This window comes from Rhamphochromis longiceps, linkage group LG18 (assembly GCF_057381845.1).
Source record: "Rhamphochromis longiceps isolate RC_006_pf linkage group LG18, R_longiceps_female_GT1.1, whole genome shotgun sequence".
NCBI classification, from domain to species: Eukaryota; Metazoa; Chordata; class Actinopteri; order Cichliformes; family Cichlidae; genus Rhamphochromis; species Rhamphochromis longiceps.
Window position 1 is genome coordinate 10,518,932 of NC_140574.1, and position 18,524 is coordinate 10,537,455.

Here is an 18,524-nt window from a genome sequence, read left to right on the forward strand (position 1 = left end):
AGCAAATATTAATTATCTTTTGAGCCTAGTGATCCGCTCTTATCAATATTGAGGATCGGATGTGATGGGACAGTTATGGACTATTAGAGAAAAAACTGCCAGCGTCTTTAAACTTTTTTCAGTTCACTTACATGAAGGACAAAATGGGTAGCAATAAAGGAAAAAGAATGATTTGGTGATCATTAAAGACAACATGCCCTGTAATAAACCCATCCCAAGCGCCATCTAGTGTTTTCATAGTGAAGAAATCCCCTCTGCGTGGATCCAACCACCCCAGTCACCAGTAGAAAAGCTCCACTATCAGATCGCGCTCGTGTGGCACCATCTAATGTCCCAAAATGTTCTTATAAATGGATTATAAACATTAATGAGCGATTATGTTACAGTGTGATGCTCACACAGCTGGACTGCTAAGTACTTCAACTGTATTGCTGTCCACTTCTTTTTGGCTAAGCAAATGATGAAGATTGTTATTATTATTTTACAGCTTTACAAAAATAGCAAAAAGCAAAACATGGCGATAGAAATATATGATTATACAATTGATTTAATGCAAAGATATTAACCCAAAAGGTAGAGAGTTATTATACCACCATGTTTCACACAGCATGAATGAGAACAGATTTCTTAAAAAATAAAAATAAAAAAGATTAAACACATACCAAAGAAAATAATACATAAGAATAAATTAATCAACAAGTTAAGAGACATTTGGAGAAACTAAACCAGAGCAAGGCTGCTTTTTCTGATGGCATCAGCCCCAAAGTTCTATCTATGATCCCAAGTCTGTGTGATAAGAACCACCTGATTATCAGTGTACAGAGAGGGTCTCACGGGTAAAGAGGAATAGAGCAAAGCCGGTAAAGATGAGCCCTTACATGATGATAGCTCCAATTTACACCACGAGGAACCAGAAGATTTTAGCCAGTAGCAAAGTTTATGGATGTGAGCGGCCCAGTAGTAGACTAAAAAATTAGGTAACGCAAGTCCTCCACTAAATCTGCATCGCTGCAGCAAAGTTTTAGAGACCCTAGGTGGCTTCCCTCCCCAAATGAAAGAACCAATAATCTTGTCCAGTGAAACAAAAAAATGTTTCGGCAAAAATAAGGGAATTGACTGAAATAAAAATAAAAATTTTGGTAAGATGTTCATTTTAACAACATTAATCTTACCGATTAAAGAAAAGGGGAGATTACCTTTGAATATCAGATGTGATCCTTGATATAAGAGGAGACAAATTTGCTGATTTAAGGCCAGCTAAAGAGCGAGTCACGTTAATCCCTAAGTACTTAAACCCAGATGGACTGAGACGAAAGGGCAGATCAGACTGTTGAAGTTGACGTGCTGCCGTATTAACAGGAAAACACTCACTTTTCCCCAAATTTAATTTATAACCTGAAAACGAACTGAAGTTCTCCAGAATACTTAAAACAGCAGGGATGGAGCATGCCGGGTCAGTCATATATAATAACAGATTACTAATTAATTTTGTTTGAACGACTTTAAAACATGAATATGGGGAAACTTTGTCCATCACGGCTTAAAATGCAGTACATTTTGTAAAGATTAAAATCACACTTTTTTTTAATTAACGTTTGATTCTTTGTTTTCCTCTTTATTTTTCTTATTTTCTTTATTGTAAAACTTTGTCTTGATATTTCTGTTAATATTTCTGATAGATATATGTAGTAATCTGTAGTGTATACAGGCACACCGTAAGAGGGCGCAAGGAGCCCACAGTCACGTTGAGCGCGAACATGCTTTTATTATGAAAATCCAGGCTGGTGCTGGAGTCCTTCACTGTGCGGCTGCCGAGGTCAGCCCGAGGACCAAGTGAAACAGTGGAGCTGTGTCTGCGGAGGAATATTAAAAAGGTACCGCTGAATTCATGTATGCTTTCATGTTGTCCCATTCAGCTAAGAGATGAGCTCGAGTTTGTCTGTCACAGTGTTTATTTTCAGCTGGTTTAATAGATTTAGCTAACCCCGGTAGCCTTGTTAGCCGTTAGCTCTTCGGGTTGGCGTTTCTTAACCATGTGCTTATGTGATTATTATCGGTGTCAACGTTTTGCCCCAGTGAAAACACTTTAGATGCTCCTGGGGAGGTGGGGGGGGGATCTTATGTGTCTTGTTTGCTTACTGAACTTACTGAAGAGGAAGATAAAATCCGTTAACATTTAAAATAATATCATAATGAATATAAAAATACGCAAATGATTCAGAATAGATGAGAAATAAAGCAGTAATTAATTAAAATAAAAACAAAAATCCGTAAGGACTCTTATTAATGTGGAGTCCGAAGGCTTTTTATGTTAAACCTATATAACACTAAAGAGTTTTCCTTTGCTTACCTAGACTTTTTAAAAGTTATGGGTTGTTGTTTTTTTTCCAGAAAATCACAAGGGTTTTTTACCTGATGTTTAAAACTGATGTTTATTTTCTTCTGCAAATTAGCAAATCTAAATATAGTTTTAGTTGAACATGAGAAAATATTTTTTGTGATGTTATGTTCTAAGTTGAAGGCATTGTATACGTTTTTGTTGTTCAAATTTAGATGATGAGGATGTAAACCTGAGGGGGTAGGGCTAAATAAGTATATTCTTCTGCCTACTCCTTTTCAAACAACTGCATGGAAAGATTTTATGAAATGTTGGTGAATGTATATGTTTGAAATAAAAATGAACTGAACCTCTGTTATTGCAGTTTCAGGCTCTCAGACTCTCATACTTCTGACAAACATCATAACCCTTACACAAGCAAACTTTAAACATCTACGACTAACAACGAGCACTGTATGAGGCTCAGGCTTTGCTTTAAATGGCTGGATCGTCCAGCTGTGAGTGTCTTGTGCAGACTTAGACTTGGCTGTTAGATGGAAGTGTGCATATTTAATTAAGTAATACAAACATTTTTCATTTTTTACCTCAGTTCTATTAAAATTGTTACAGTCCTCAAAGTAAACGGGGTTGATTTTTTTTAAAAATCCATGAATTTAGCCCTTATAACTTATTAAGTACAAGAGCTAAACACATGAAGCTTTCTAGGCTTAGAAACACTTTCTCAGCTTTTTAAAAGCTGTAAGAGAATCAGTTTTGCACCCAGCCAAAGTGCACACTCAAAAGCCAAAATCAATTAATTATAGCTTCGGTGTCATGGGATATTTCATGGTTTCAACAGCAAAAGTACACAAATTCAACTTCTCAGTACTCCAAATTGTGACAATTTGACTCGGTGTAAACGTGATTTGGTGGTTGTTTTTAACCAAGCTTAGAAGGTGTTTTTCAACCCTGAGAATTTCATGTTTCGGTCTGTTGCACTCATGTTGTGAAGGCTCCTAACTCAGAAAATATTTATAGTATGAAGATAAAGTAATTTTCCATGGCTACATGTACAAAGAATGAGCTGATTCTGAGAGGGTCGGGATCAGATTGGACTTGTTTTGTTTTAATTAACCGACACCACTGCATCTGATACATTTTACAGGCTTTTCTTTCATGGCAATCCTCTAGTGTGTGATGTTTAAGAATGAAAGTTTGCATGTTATCAGGCTTTTTTCCCCTGACTTTTAATTATATATTATGCCGTTAAAACTGGCTGCTCACTCACTTTAAGCAAGGTATTCCTAGCAGTACATACAGAATACCAACAGCTTTGTGTATTAGTGTCATTATATCCCCTTCCTGAGCTTCCAAGGTTAAATCCCTTAATGTCATCCTCTTCAGCTTGCACAGAGCGGTGTCGAAGATAAGGGAGCTGCCAAGTCATGGGCAGAGCGTCACAATGACACATGAGACCCTCACGAGCTCACAGCTGTCCATGAGGACTGCAGCTCTGCGTATGGTTGACTTGCCACTGTCCGTCTACAGCTCCCTGACACAGGTGAGGATGCTTTTCAACGTGCTCCTAGCAGCTATCAGAATATCCACACTGCATGGTTTACAAGAATGAATTATTTATTCACTTCATATTAGACCCTTCATATTGGAACTATATATAGACTATTCACTTTCTTTTGACCTATATTGCCACTCTTTTTTTATTTTTATTTAATTTATTAGTGTAGTAAGAAATATTTCTATTAAGAGGAACACACTGTGAGAGGATATGGAACTGCCTTGTTTATCATTTTCCTTTAAAACCTGATGAGATGAGCCAGCAGCTGTATCTGTTTACATGTGAACGTCTACCACCTGTTTGAGCAGTTTAGTTGTTCAGCTAAAGGCTTCGTGTGATGGAGAGATACTGAGCAGCTCGGCCAGTTTTCTAGCAAATGCGTTTCAAAGCATGCTGGTTTTAAAGAAGCTCATGCAAACTTCTTTTCCTGAACTGAAAGTTCTTATAAAAACAATTTATGTAGAACTCCTTAAACAAGTTAAGAATGACTTCTGTTACATTTACAAAAATGTGAAGTAGTAGTTTGCACGTCAGTATTTTAGGTGTTTTTCCCCCCAGTTTCACTTTCTTTCTTGGTCCTTGTGGCTGTAGGGTGTTGAATCTCTGGTATTTCTCTTCATTTACCCACATAAACACATGTTATTGTGTTTATGCAGAAGGCGACAGTGTTTGTGTGGCCTGAGTCACGTAGCAGATCTGATATGATTAGAATATTCTGGTTGGAACATGCCTGACACGTGATGGCAGCGGTTATGAATACAGCTTGTACAAGCACTGGCAGCACTATTCAGTCATCCCAGTCCATTTAGTGACCTTTTAAAAAGTCAATATTATGGCTGTTGTCATACCTACTGAGTTGTTGAGAATTTGCAGCAGCTACGTCTGTGTGTCTAAATATAAACGGAGAGGGCTACAAACACTATCTGAAATTGATTATTTAACATTTATGTGACAGGCGGATGGCGGGTCGTCTGCGCTGCCTCATATTACCTCAGTATCCGTTAGACTTTGAGGCATGCGTCCTCAGTTAACTTTTCATCGGGCAGACAAGTGTTGCACTGAATGCAGCTCCTTCCTTTCCATCTTTCACAAGTTGTTTAATGCTATAAGATTATGGCAAAAATTATAACGCCGATTACCTTGGGCAGTACTTGGTCAGAAAAATGTACTAATCTTTGGAAACATTTTGGATTTATTTAACTTAAAAAATGGCTAACAGAGGGTTTCCTTGAACTTTCATTAAATCAAGGATGATTGAGAAAGTAGAAATGGTCAATGGATTGGTTATTTATTTAGTAGTATGTATTTGGGGGGGCTAAAAAAAAACAGAACAAGAACAACATTGAAGATCGTTTATCTCCATTATCTTTTTTTAATCATTTCTGCAAGCCAGAGTTATAATTTCATTCAAATTATTTTTTTCTTACAGCCCTATAATATTATTGTGACTGTTGAAACGCACAAAGAAACTTGGGATCAATTTTTAGATGTTGGGATCAGTATTCCATCTTTATGTTTTATGTTTGTTGGGTTTTTTTAAGGCTGTTCAACTGTTTGGTTTGGTGTGTCTTTATGAGAATGATTAAATGGTAAATGGCCTGTATTTATATAGCGCTTTACTAGTCCCTAAGGACCCCAAAGCGCTTTACACATCCAGTCATCCACCCATTCACACACACATTCACACACTGGTGATGGGAAGCTATATTGTATCCACAGCCACCCTGGGGCGCACTGACAGAGGCAAAAAACAAAGGGGAAAAATGTATTTTCAAAGCAGGCTTAGTAATGTTATCTTGATTTAATTTTGAAGAAAAACAATATACTTCATTAAAAAAATAAACTATTCATTGTATATTCCAAAAAAAACCACTTTAAACATCGCACTGCCTTGCTTTAACTCATTCACTGCCAGCCGTTGGCAGTGAATGAGTTAAACCCATTGACTCATTCACTGCCATTGACGGCTATAGACGTCAATGGCAGTGAATGAGTTAAACCCATTGACTCATTCACTGCCATTGACGGCTATAGACGTCAATGGCAGTGAATGAGTTAAACCCATTGACTCATTCACTGCCATTGACGGCTATAGACGTCAATGGCAGTGAATGAGTTAACTGGACATGAACAGCTACATGTGGGAAGTACAGGAAAGTGGAACCGTGACATGATATCTGGACATTTGTCGTGGTTTTAGAATTGTAACACCCGTGACACACTCTGTTTTTTCTAAAGGGCAGTTTTACCTGTAGGGCGTAGTGTATGAAAGGCACCTGGTTGCTTTTGGTTTGGCATGGTGTCGTTGGGTGTGTTTTGATGTTTTTGCACGGTGTCTGTTTGTTTTATCTCGTTCTCCTGACTGATTGTCAGAAATGTCAGCATGACTGTTAGACCTGGTCTTCTTACTGTAGAGGGGAAAATATGTTTTCACTATTATTATTTTTTTATATATATATATAATTTTGACATTTTATTGTGTATATGATACTTTAAGATAAAGTTGTCTATAACAAAATTATAACACAGTGCCATCTGCTAATAATGGGCAGGGTTGTATTCATGAAAACAAAGGAGGGAAATCTATCAGTTCAAACAGGACTAAAAATGGAGCATCCGCAGCAAACTAATCTATCCCTTGCATCATTTCATAATTATTTTGTCTATTTATTCATCTTTGTTTTTGTATTTTTCTTTGTTTATGTTCTTCTGCCTCCTAACATCTGACCCACGTTAAAATAATGGACTGAACATTAGGGCTGCCACGATTAGTCGACTAGTCACGATTACGTCGACTATCAAAATCGTCTACGACTAATTTAATAGTTGTCGTTTGAAGCTTTGTAATATCCCAAAAGATGCAGGAATAAGGAGTAGGATTTAAGAGTGTGATAACGGACTGAAACAGAAAATGGCAGCACTGCATGTACAAGGATGCCAGCTGCCGTTAAACCCCGAAGAAGAAGAAGCTGTGTCCCAGAATTCATAGCGCGGTCCATCGCGGCCCTGCTCAGTTTTCAACAATGGCAGCAGCTAGTTAGTTTTAATGTTACTCCTATTATTCTTTCTGGGTCACAAAATAAACGTTTAAAATATTTTCAGGCGGAAATGTAGCTGTGTAAACTTCAAATATCTGTTCAGTTTTAATAAGACACCAAATATTTCAAAAGCGCTCCGACGTTTTCGGAGACTTCTGTTACCCACTAGCTCGATAGCTAGCCGGGGTTCAAGGCTCACTAGAGCCCGTGAGAACACCGGACTCCCGGCAAATCGTTTTCAAACCCACCGCCATCTTTCGCTACTCAGGTTAAACATGATATATAAGTAACTTAGATAACTTAAAAATGTTATTGTTTGGCTTTTTTCAGTATTTTATTTGTTCCTGAGTAAATCAGTTTGGCTGAGATTAAAGTTATAGTTTTTACACAGCTGAATAAACGTCAAGCAGACAGCTGATTATCAGAAGTGTGAGATGCTCCAGAATATACTCCGGTGTCCTGTTATATTTTAGATAGCAAGGAGCAGACGGCTGAGTTTATTAAAATAAATTGTAACATACCCACTTTTGTACCCTCATACCTATAACAGACCCATTTCTGTAATATCTATATAAATATATTATTGCTAATATATATTTTGTAATATATCTATATCATGGCTAAAGCACTGATGGATGGATGCAAACTGCATTTCGTTGCCTTGTACTTGCGACATGTGCAATGACAATAAAGTTTAATTCTATTCTATTCTAGAAAAGGCTTTTGTCCCTGTGTTGTATATAAAGAGGTCCTCGGTATGTGTCAATTCATTTTTAATCTGTATGCTCACAAAAAAGGTTATGATTCTTTTACAAAGTACAGGATGAAAAGCTGCCGGAAAACAGACTTTAAATCATTAAAATCTGCATGTGATGCAGTGCATATATTGACAATGTACAGAATAAAAACATTTGGGGTGTATGAAAATCTGAGTTGATGCTCTTCTTCTCTTTCTTTTCCCCAGGTGAGCGTCAGCACAGACACCAAGAAACTGGTAGTTGCCACAGCCTTTGGTGCTGTCTCCCTCCTCTTCCTCGCTCGACGTTTCCAGAGGAGGAAGGGCAGAAAGAAGGTTCATCCACAGCACTGGGAGCAGGCTGGTTTAGAGTTTCACCCCCCAGCCGCAGGAGAGAATGGTAAGATCTCCTCACACTGATTTAATTCTTTCCTCTTCAACCAGCAGCTCACTGGCCTGTGATCTCCATTTAGTGTCAGCCCAGTTACTGGTGTGTGATGTAACAAGACTGACGTGCGAGGCCACTCCTGTATTACTTTGAACTTTGAAAAGGCAGGCTCTAGATAAATGGTTTAACTCATTTAATCTCCTCCAGGAAGATTAGAGTCCTAAAGAGAACTTAAAAGAAACGATGAATTAAGGGAAGTCAGCTGAGCAGTTTAAGAGAGCATTTCCTTTCTTTTTGATACAATAGATTTAGTGGGTCCATAGTGTATAGCTTTACAGCATCACCCAAGACGCTAATGATCCCGGGTTTGGTCCTGGGAGGAGGAAAACGTTTCCAAATCAAACATGCAGACTTATCTGCTGTGGCCAGCCTGTTTTGAATGAGCGAGCAGCCAAAAGTAGTTTTAGGTTTAATAAAGGGAAAATGTTTACAGAGGTTTTAACAATGACAGGAGGATCTTTTCAAACCTGATTTCATTCTGGGAACATCCGCTAACCTAACACTCGTGCTGGGTTTCTGACAGAGAAGTTGGTTGGGCTGATACATTAATTTGTGCAGTGGCACAGAAAGAATGGCGGAGCTGCTTCTGTGCTATATGAGCACAGAGAGAGGCTTCAGGGTGTTTATTCCCCATTTATAGCATGAAGTAAAATATTGTGGAAAAACTAGGATGCATTGATTTTTATTTTCTTTAGTAACTATAAGCTACCTGCTTGATTGTTTAGCAATGGGTCTGTTACCCTCAGCTCTGTTTATTGTAGCACGAAAGTTAAATTAAATGTTGGCATCTATCTGATATCTGGATTGTTGGCATTCACAGTCAGCTGAGTATTTGCTGCCACATCTATTTCTCTTGCAAAGACCTTTTGAACAGGCGTTTCTCAACGAGCTGCCTGTCTGATGCCTTTTCTCCACCTTTGTCCCCACTCGGACTTTCACTGTATCACTGTGTGTAAATCAAAGCACACCTTTGTTTGCTGTGTTTGAATCAAATTGGCAAAAAACGGCTTCAGCAAAGTTAATTATTAAAATACCATGGAGGCTTTCCAGAAAAAGTTACCCAGAGGTTAAATTTGACATGTCCACTGTGTAATCCTGGTATTATAGTCGGATCTTTCTGTGAAACCTCATCTCTGAACTCTCATCTTTATCTTCTCAGATAATACGAGCCAAAACATCACGCTCTCCCTCAACTCCAAGAATGGCTACTCCTCTGATCTGGTTCTCATTGCAGGAGGTTACAGGAAGTTGTCTGGATCTGTCATGAGCCTGGCTTCGGTAAGATAAGAGCACGGAGTGTGTTTAGACTGCATTTAAAGATAAATTTTATCTGAAATGACATAACCAGGAGACATGATGCAAAAATATTTATGTGATACTACCTGGAAAGCTTTGAAATTAAAGTAGAAAACTTAACTTGTTTATGTTTTGTGTCTGACATGTTTTTGTTCATATACTCCTAAAATCCACAAACCAGAGGTGGTGAATATTTACTGCCTTTAGGACTCGTGATGATTTCTTTATTCCTTAAAAAATAACATGCAGGAGTACCAAAGCAACCACTGAAAATAAAGTTTAAGTTTATTCTTTGAGTAAGCTTCAGGATCTGACAGGCATATCATCACTCAGGATTAAATAACCCTTAGTGGGCATTAATAATAAAAGCAGAAGTTAAGTGGGGTCTGTCTTCATTTTTTCATTAACTTGGTGAAAAAACAGGAAAAAAAACTGAGTGTCGTTTGTCTCATGTTCAGAAGAACAGGGAACCTTAAATTATACGGTGAACCTTTAAGTATTAGATGCTGTAAACAGTATTTACTAATGATGTGTTCTTTTTAGGTGGTCCCTATGTAGGATCATTATCTTTGTAACCAAAAACACATTAAATTAATGTAATGTCTGTTTAATTTCATCATTTCCAGTCTTGTATTAGTAAAACTTGTTGATGTTTGTTCGACTTTGTTCTGCTTTTGTGTTTTTGTGCAGGTAAAAAGCTTGAACTCATCCAGCAGCAGTACCTGTGCAAATGACTCCACCTGTTGGGACGGAGTGGAGGATGCTGACAGTTGCAGTGTGCTCAACCTACCTGTCACCACACCTGAGAACCTGTACCTAATGGGTAAAGAAACCTCTGTGTACTATGTACCAGTATCCAGTAATACTGTTTGAATGTACTGTAATAGTTTTTGGTGGGTTGCAGTGTTTAAAATTGGAGGTGCTGAGTCATTGATTGCTTTCGGAGACTCAGTCTGTGTGTGTTTCTCTCAGGTATGGATTTATTCGAGGAGGCCCTGCGGCGGTGGGAGGAGGCGCTGACATTCAGGAGCAGGCATGCTGAGGACGATGCGAGCTGTGCCTCAGTCAAAATTGGAGCTGGAGACACCATTGCTGAGCAGAGCATGGAGGTGAGACAAACACTCCATACAAGTCTTATTGTAGACTGTAGCCAAAACAAGAGAAGCACAGTCTGAGTGCAAATGGTATCAAGATGTATGTTGTTGACATGTGTACACAACAGGTGTGGTGCAAATTACTGAGACCAAAATTTCCCCCTAATTCAGAAGAATTATTCTACTGATTACATAACTATGACTGAGTAGAAAAGAGGTCCAACCATCCATTTGGGTCCATTTCGCAGAAATCCCCCAGACCTCCCTATGAGCACAGAGGTTTTTCCCAAACCAGCTGAGAGAGACATAATCTCCTCCTTTGGCCGTGCCTTAAACGCTTCACCTAAGAAGAGTCTGAGTTAAATCCTCTTGTACCATCACTCTTCCTCACTTCTGCATCCGGCCTGCTCTCACATTGATCTTAACGAGGCCCAAGTATGCTTCAGTTTGTTTCGCCATGTCAGCTCTTTTAAGCTCCCTTGCTCTTTCTTACATGCATTTACAGCACAGCTTGAAAGGTCCTCTTGGAGAGCACAACTAGGTTCATAATTTTATGCATGCTGTGGATTAATTGGAGCATTTTTAGAAGCCCCGATCTCAATCATGCCTCATAGATTTGTTCAGAAAGACAGCAGTTTTCCATGGAGTTGAGGAAGCGTTGGAGTTGTGTGCTTGAGCGTAGTTGGTGATCATGCCATGTCATCATGTCATAGCGCAGAATGCAGCGATCAACCTAGTGGAAGGAGGTTAACTTTGATTAACCTCCATGCTCTGACACAGTACAGATCAGTTAGTGAGAGTCCAGACATCCTTTGGAAAAAGTAAACCAGTAAAATAAGTGGGCTCTTCATTTTTAAAATGACTTTTGTAGAATTGCCATAAAATACCTCTTTTGGCGCAACATGCAAATAGCTCATATGTGTTTTCTTTCTCAAAAAAGAAAACGGTTGCATAACATCTGTCTGATACCAAACAGTAGATGTATTGATTCACATCCCACCAATATTTTCTGTGCTCTGTTCTTTAATACCAGAGGAAGGTAGAGTTTTAGAGATCATGCTGCCCACAGACACAATGCAGATGAGACTACAGGTCGCTAACTACCGGAATAACCAGCACTGACAGCCCACCTGTGTGTCAGAGTTTGGATTGCATAACAGCACACTAATTGGGTCTCTAACGAGATTGGAGGGGTTTTGAATCAGTAGTTAAGCCTGCACCCAAACACAGCTCGGGCTGCAGCTTTGACTTGTGTCAAGGAAAGCCAGTACGATCGAATGCGTTTTTAAAGCTACTTAGAAATGAGGTCACATGAGATTCCCAAGAAAGAGCTGCAAATACTCTTTTAAAATAAGAAAAAATGCTATTTTCTACATTTTACATTTGGTCTACTGAACAAATTTTCAAGAATCTGATATTTTTTAAGTCTCAAACCAGCAGCTTAACCTGATGGTTTGCACAACTCTTATCTAGTGCGCCTGAGAACTCGGTTATCCCTACCGAAATTAAGACAAATCTTTACATTGTTAGGAGTCAAGTTTCTTTGATTGTTTGTGTGTTCAGGACGTCATCAGCGCAGAGTTCATCCACAGGCTGAAGGCTCTGCTGCACAGGGCTTACCGCCTCCAGGAGGAGTTTGAGGGAGTGTTGGGGATGTCAGAGCCCTCATCCCACAGCAGCAGCCAGGGTGAGTCACTGAAGCATTATGCAGTTCTTTTTGTCCAACACAGAAAAATAGGCACAGCAGTAAAAGACAGCGTGAAGCAAAGCAGGAAGCCAGTGCACATATATAATTTTGTGTGTGTGAGCAGGTGTGCTGGAGGACTCTTTTTTTTTTTTTTTTTTTTTTTTTTTATAAAATTGTAAATATATGTGTGACGATTCCTGTTCTGTTTCCCTTACACAGTGGCAGACATTTTGTCCAGAGAAGAGTTAGATGACGCCTGTCTGAGGGACAGCATCAGCATCGCCTCCACTGACTCGTTTGTGTCTGCAGCTGAGGTAACAGAAGCACCAAATCCTCCCATTAACACCTCTGGAGTTCTTCTACAGTACTTTTTTTGTCAGTTGTTTAGTGTAAAGGGTAAAAAAATAAATCAGTCTTGATATTTTGCTTTTGGTTGCAAGGAAAAGTATTAAAAAAATTTAAAAATACAGCATTTAAAAAAAATTAATTTTGGTTCAGTAAAAAACAAATCTCATTTGGATTTCTTTCAAATTTACATTTCCTTCATTTTAAAGAACAAAAAAGCAGGAAGGAGTGATTCAAACATACGTTTTTGTTTATATAAATTCTGAATTGGTTTCTTTCTATTCAGAAGTTTTTCACCACCTTTGTAAAACATGAAAAACATACACGACTTGTCACAAATCAGGAGATCCTGCTTCGGTTAGTTAACCACAGCACTTTGTTCACAGCCATGTGGTTTGGGAACAAAGCACGAGGAGAGGAGGTGAAATCAGGAAAGGTCTTAAACTAAAACTGTCTGAACCTTTAAAGCTCCGACTGATTCGCAGCAGGAGTTTGACTCAGGAAGCTTTGCTCTTCCTCTGGGTTCACCACCCGGTGTTTACCAGTTCTCTGTTTATCGCCTTTACTCATTAAGTCTCAGTGGGGGCTCAAGGTGCTACTGGCGCACTTGACCCACATATCACTAAAATAAACTGGTTCTTAAGAATCACTGGTGGTGTGTTTACAGAGTGTACAAGCTAAGTTTACACACCAATGACTTTAACGTCCTCCCTGCAGAAAGATAACAATGCTTTACAAGGATTGTGTGTTAAACATCCTTTTAGAAATGGCAATTAAATTATTAGCAGCCTTTTGTTTTGTTTTTTCTGGCCTGGGCAAAGTTTATGCGTTAATATTAGTTTCTTAATAATAATTCTTAATAAAAATGATGTTTTTATTTCACCATTTCTTGTTTTTTGTTTCATGCAGACAATAAAACATTGTGAATAACAACATCTTATGTACCCTTCATTGTTCAGTCCATAATGCCTTTGCTATCTGTCTCCACCTCAGATGTCCGAGCACAGAGAGCTGAGGAGTGTGTTCACTCTGGGACATCACCCTTTGTATGAGGAGGCGCTGAAGATGGCTGAGGATGGCAGTATCTCCTGCAGAGTGCTGCGGTAATCAGACATTAACACACGTCGTATAGAAGACAGTCAGGGAAACTTGTACAGCGTTGTGATCGTCCCACTGTGAAATTTGATGGCATGACAGCATGAACTTTCTTATTTTGTTCTCCCGATCGTCTGCTGGCAGTTAAATGAGAGGTTTCTCTTGATTTTCACTCTCAGAACTGAGATGCTGGAGTGTCTCGGGGACTTGGATTTCCTGGCTAAGCTGCACTGTGTGCGGCAGGCGTGGCAGGTACGGTTCAGTAAGATGGTGCTCACCAAAGACTGTATGCTAAGATGAATGATAGTCTCCACTTCTGATGCACAACAGTAAAACTAGAATATTGTGGCTGAGTTTGCCTGATGTGGATGTTTGCTGAAGGAGGGGGGAAAAAGGGTCAGGTAGCTTTATGTTATCTGATCTGTTGTGCTTAATTCAGTTCAGTTTTATTTCACACAACAGTCGCCCCAAGGCACTTTATGTTGTAAGGTAAAGACTAGAGATGGCACGATACCACTTTTTTATGTCCGATACCGATATCATAAATTTGGATATCTGCCGATACCGATATAAATCCGATATAGTGTATTTTATAATCAATAAAATGTTTTTTTTAAAATATCTTGCTGTGTTTTGTATAAGTTCATACTCAGGTTTAAATAAAAAACAAAACAAAACTAAAGCTATTCTGTTATACCTGTATGCAAAAAATATACAAAATATTTCATAGATCAACAATACTGATCAATCTAATAAACTTAAACCTGCAGCATACTCCCTATTCCGGTGTTTTAAAGAGTACTTAGTGGATATATTAAGCAACCTAATTAATAGGGTCGCCAACTCCGAACACAAAAAAAAATTTAAAAAAAATGGGGAACCACCCTCTGCCTCGTAATGCTTAACTGACGTAATCAACTTTAATTTAATACACACGTAAAAGAAAATGCATCTATATCAAATCTATACATTTTACATCAGATGAAAACTTTGGTTGTAAGATTCAGATAATTATTTATTAAAAGCTAGACATGACAATAAGAAAGAAAAGTATTTCTTTGTGCCCCCTTTTCACTGTTAATGCCCTACCTGCCCCCCTGACAAAACTTTGCTAGACTCTCTTTTAAGAGGAAGAAATCTCCAGCAGAACCAGGCTCACACTCACAAAACGTAAAGAATATACTCACAGCTCATAAGACGTGTAATAGACCAGTGCTCTCAAACTACTGGGCAGATTATTAGGTGAAACTAAGGTGACAGGGTAACCCTGGCTTTGATCATGCAAACAGTCTTATTTAATTTCTTATGACTTTTATTATTTTTAGTGTATAGTTTACTGTTGTTATTCGGTATAGTGTTTATTTTGTATAACCTGTTGTTTAAGATGTGCTATAGAACTTTGACTTGACTTGAATTAATAGGGTAAGATAAATGCTCCCAATTAAAAATATTAAGGCATTTTTCCTGATTGCCTGTTTGGATATTTTGGCTTTATTCTCAATAGTATTTCTGTGTTGCTGTTGAATTAGCCAGAGAAACACTGCAGACCTCCTGCTCATTGAATTCCAGACCACAGTTGTAATTTTTGAACTGTAGATTATTGTTCACTATGTATTGAAAATTAAAAATAATTAAAGAATTTTGTTTTGTCTGCAGCTCATTTTGTGTGACAGGACAACTTGGACGTTTCTGGCCGACACAGGAAAGAAAATACTGTCTTCCATTATAGTCAAAGCACAAAAGGTAAAACTGAAAATACAGATAACGGATTTAGAAAATAGAAATAATAAAAAAAAAATTTAATTGTATGAGCTGTTCTCCACCTCACATGTTGCTGTTCGGTTTTCAGAGCCCAAAGAGATTTGAGGAAGTGTTTGAAGAGATGATTTCCTTCCTGGAGCACACAGAGCACTGGGAAAACACAGAATTGGAACTCGCCGCGCGGGGGGTAAGTGTGATTCTCTGACCTGTGATCCAACACGACTTAAATCGGTCGAACAGCATTTTTCCTTTCTTCTCTTTGCTTGACATTCTTCACCAGGTGAAGCATCTAAACTTCTACGACATCGTGCTGGATTTCATTCTGATGGACTCCTTCGAGGACCTGGAGAATCCACCCATCTCCATCCAGAACGTGATCAACAACCGCTGGCTCAACAGCTCCTTCAAGGAGACAGTGAGTAAAACTACAAAATAGCACCTGCATATGTATACATACCACTGAGACACATGAAAGGCAAAGCAGTTAACACAAGTGAGTTTTCATTGAATCTGACATGTATTTGTTTCACAGGCGGTGGCATCAAGCTGTTGGTCAGTGCTGAAGCAGAAGAGGCAGCACATGAAGGTACGAGTCTGAGGTCTTTTAAAATGCACAGTAACAGGAGGGTGGCGCTGGAGGAAATATCTCTTTACCTGAAATGTGATGTAGGGTTAAAATAACTTATTTCTATAAATACAGAAATGAGCAGGTAGATCTGAACGCCTCTGTGCCGTTTGTCTCTCAGGTGTCCGACGGCTTCATCGCCCATTTCTACTCCGTGTGTGAACAGATCGGCCCTGTCCTGGCGTGGGGCTTCCTGGGGCCAAAGGGCTCCCTGCACGATTTGTGCTGCTTCTTCAAGGTTAGAACATGAGGAACATCTGCGAGTGTCCTGTTTTAAACATGGACTGTTTTGTGTCAGTGGATGAGATTTAGACTAAATTTGGAACGAAAATGAGAATTAATCTTGTTCACCCACTGCTTTTAAACGAGTTTTTGTACTTAACTAAAAGTAAATGTAGTTGAGAAAAAAGTGTAAGTTTGAGATTTGGGATGTTTGCAGGACTGGGAGTCAGCAGCCTTTTAAAACTCTTTGTATTGTAATATCTATTCTGAGATCCTTAAATCTGCCCCTGATTTTAAAAACCATATTATGATTAGGGGAAAAGGAAAAAAACTAAAGAGCTTATACAATCTGAACCTCCCAGTCTTAACTCGTTCCCCCCTGTGGACGACATTTGACGACCTTCCTGCACCCTTAATGATGAATTTTGAGTTACTCATGAGTCCTGTTTCTCCTGCAGGACCAGGTGCTGCACTTCCTGAAAGACATCTTTGATCTGGATAAAGTGCGTTACTGCTCGGTGGAGAGTTTGGCGGACGACGTGCTCCAGCTGCTCCACCGACGCTCGGAACTGCTGCTCGCCTACCTGGGAGCCGACTCGCTGCGGTACCTGAATGGGTGTAACTCACCACCGGTGCACCTGGTTCCCAGTGCCCTGCTGGAGGCACGAGTGCAGTGAGAGACACGGCCAAGTCTTTAAATATTACACAAGTCAGTCCCAGCATTCGTTCAGGGGTGAGTTCACACCAAATGTTGGACCAAAGGAAACTGTAGGTGTGAGCTCACCTGCAGTCTGTGAAATCAACTCATTATGTCTCCCATCATGCCAGTGTCATGATGTCCAAAGTCAGTGGATCCACGTAAACTGAACCAGCCGTTTGTCTTCAGGCATGCTCACGGTCTCTGGTGTGGCCTCCACTTCCTCTTCTTATTCCCCTGGCCGCTTTTCAATGTGCCATAGCAGCGCTTTTAAAAGGTTCAAAGAGAACAGCAATAATATTTATTAAATATGAACTTGTGTAGTAATAAACTGAGGCAGGCTTGGAATCTGTTGCAGTAGGTGTTATGTTATGTAAATTGAGGGAATTTTAATGCCATTAAGAGCAGTTTGTGAACGAAGAGGTAATTTATTTTATTATACAGCAGACAGGTGCAGAGCTTATTTGTAGAAATAGCGTCTGCATGCATTAATAGGTTAGTGATCGCTCTCACAGACGCGAGGACATGCTTTATGCCCAGAGCTGCTCTTCGCTGAACAAAGGGCCTCGGTTTAAGAGGTGGAAATGTGCTGAATAGGAGATAAAATGCAGCGATTCAGTTTCTTTACTTGAAAGGGGGAAAGTTTTTGTTTTGGTTTTTTTGACACTACAAGCCACAGAACTTTTATGCAATATTAAAGTTTAGCACACAAAGCTTCCAAAGCCATTATGATATTAAGTCGACACATCGCGACTGCACATCTGCCCAGCTGCTGTACAACTTGTGCCGCTCTGTTTTTCATGACGGGCAGAAACACAGAAAGCCTTATTGTAAATGCAAATATTCAAGCCTTGTGTTTGTCGCTGAATGTCAGCCCACGGTCTTCATGTTTCCAATCATCTGGGAAGTTTTTAAAAAAAATACTGTAGTGTGTTAATGTCTGTCCTGCAGATCAGTTACTGTGTACAGAATATACACTGCATGCTTGAAGCTCAAGCTCCTACAGAAGTAGAAAATGTAGAGTCAAGTCTGGGGTGTCAGTCTACTGCAATCTCCAAATGTTGTCTTAAAAGTGGACATACAGAACTGTCAATGAGCACAGTATTATTCTTGCTCCCAACTGGTGTAGCTTTGCATGATTCAAAGTTCAAAATAATCCCCATTTGTCTGGTAATTCTTAGTCATTAACTATTTATAATAATTTAAAAAAAGCAATACAAGCTGAACTAAGGTGAAGATCAGCAGGATTGCATCAGCAAACATTTTGTCCTGCCTATTAAAGTCTCATTGAGCCAGCTTGGTTTCATTCCATGTCACTGCTCCACCAGCAGTCATTCCCCATCTTGGTATACTGCATTAAGCCAGATTTTATCTGATTGGCTTTCCCTCCGAGATGGGCAGGGCTGTTGTGCTCTCATCACCATGTCTCAGATGACCATGTTGAAGAGAACTGCTCTCACTGATGACACATGGAGCTCACCGGGATTAGATAGACTTCAGTAACTTTAGCCATGATTAATGCAAAATCATCCACCACTGTAAAAAGAGGATAGGTCCACTTTCAAGTTTTGCATTTTAGGTGTTCAC

At 39.2% G+C, this 18,524-nt stretch overlaps 1 protein-coding gene across 1 annotated transcript; it reads left to right on the forward strand.

The window, feature by feature from the left end:
* The first annotated feature begins 1,766 nt into the window (after positions 1-1,766).
* Positions 1,767-18,278, forward strand: miga1 (mitoguardin 1). The gene is made up of 16 exons (XM_085390291.1): positions 1,767-1,874; positions 3,722-3,878; positions 7,896-8,067; positions 9,275-9,393; positions 10,102-10,234; positions 10,384-10,520; positions 12,069-12,192; positions 12,412-12,506; positions 13,531-13,640; positions 13,812-13,884; positions 15,289-15,375; positions 15,482-15,580; positions 15,674-15,808; positions 15,926-15,979; positions 16,140-16,256; positions 16,699-18,278. The coding sequence occupies exons 2-16, from the start codon at positions 3,780-3,782 to the stop codon at positions 16,915-16,917; spliced, it is 1,773 nt and encodes a 590-aa protein (XP_085246417.1). The 5' UTR covers positions 1,767-1,874; positions 3,722-3,779; the 3' UTR covers positions 16,918-18,278.
* Positions 18,279-18,524: the final 246 nt, after the last annotated feature.

Excerpts from the sequence above, each read along its gene's own strand:
- miga1 (XM_085390291.1), top strand. The coding sequence starts at position 3,780 with ATGACACATGAGACCCTCACGAGCTCACAGCTGTCCATGAGGACTGCA. Across the intron at positions 9,394-10,101 it reads CTGTCATGAGCCTGGCTTCG|GTAAAAAGCTTGAACTCATC; the intron begins GTAAGATAAGAG and ends GTTTTTGTGCAG. Across the intron at positions 15,809-15,925 it reads ACAGCTCCTTCAAGGAGACA|GCGGTGGCATCAAGCTGTTG; the intron begins GTGAGTAAAACT and ends TTTGTTTCACAG.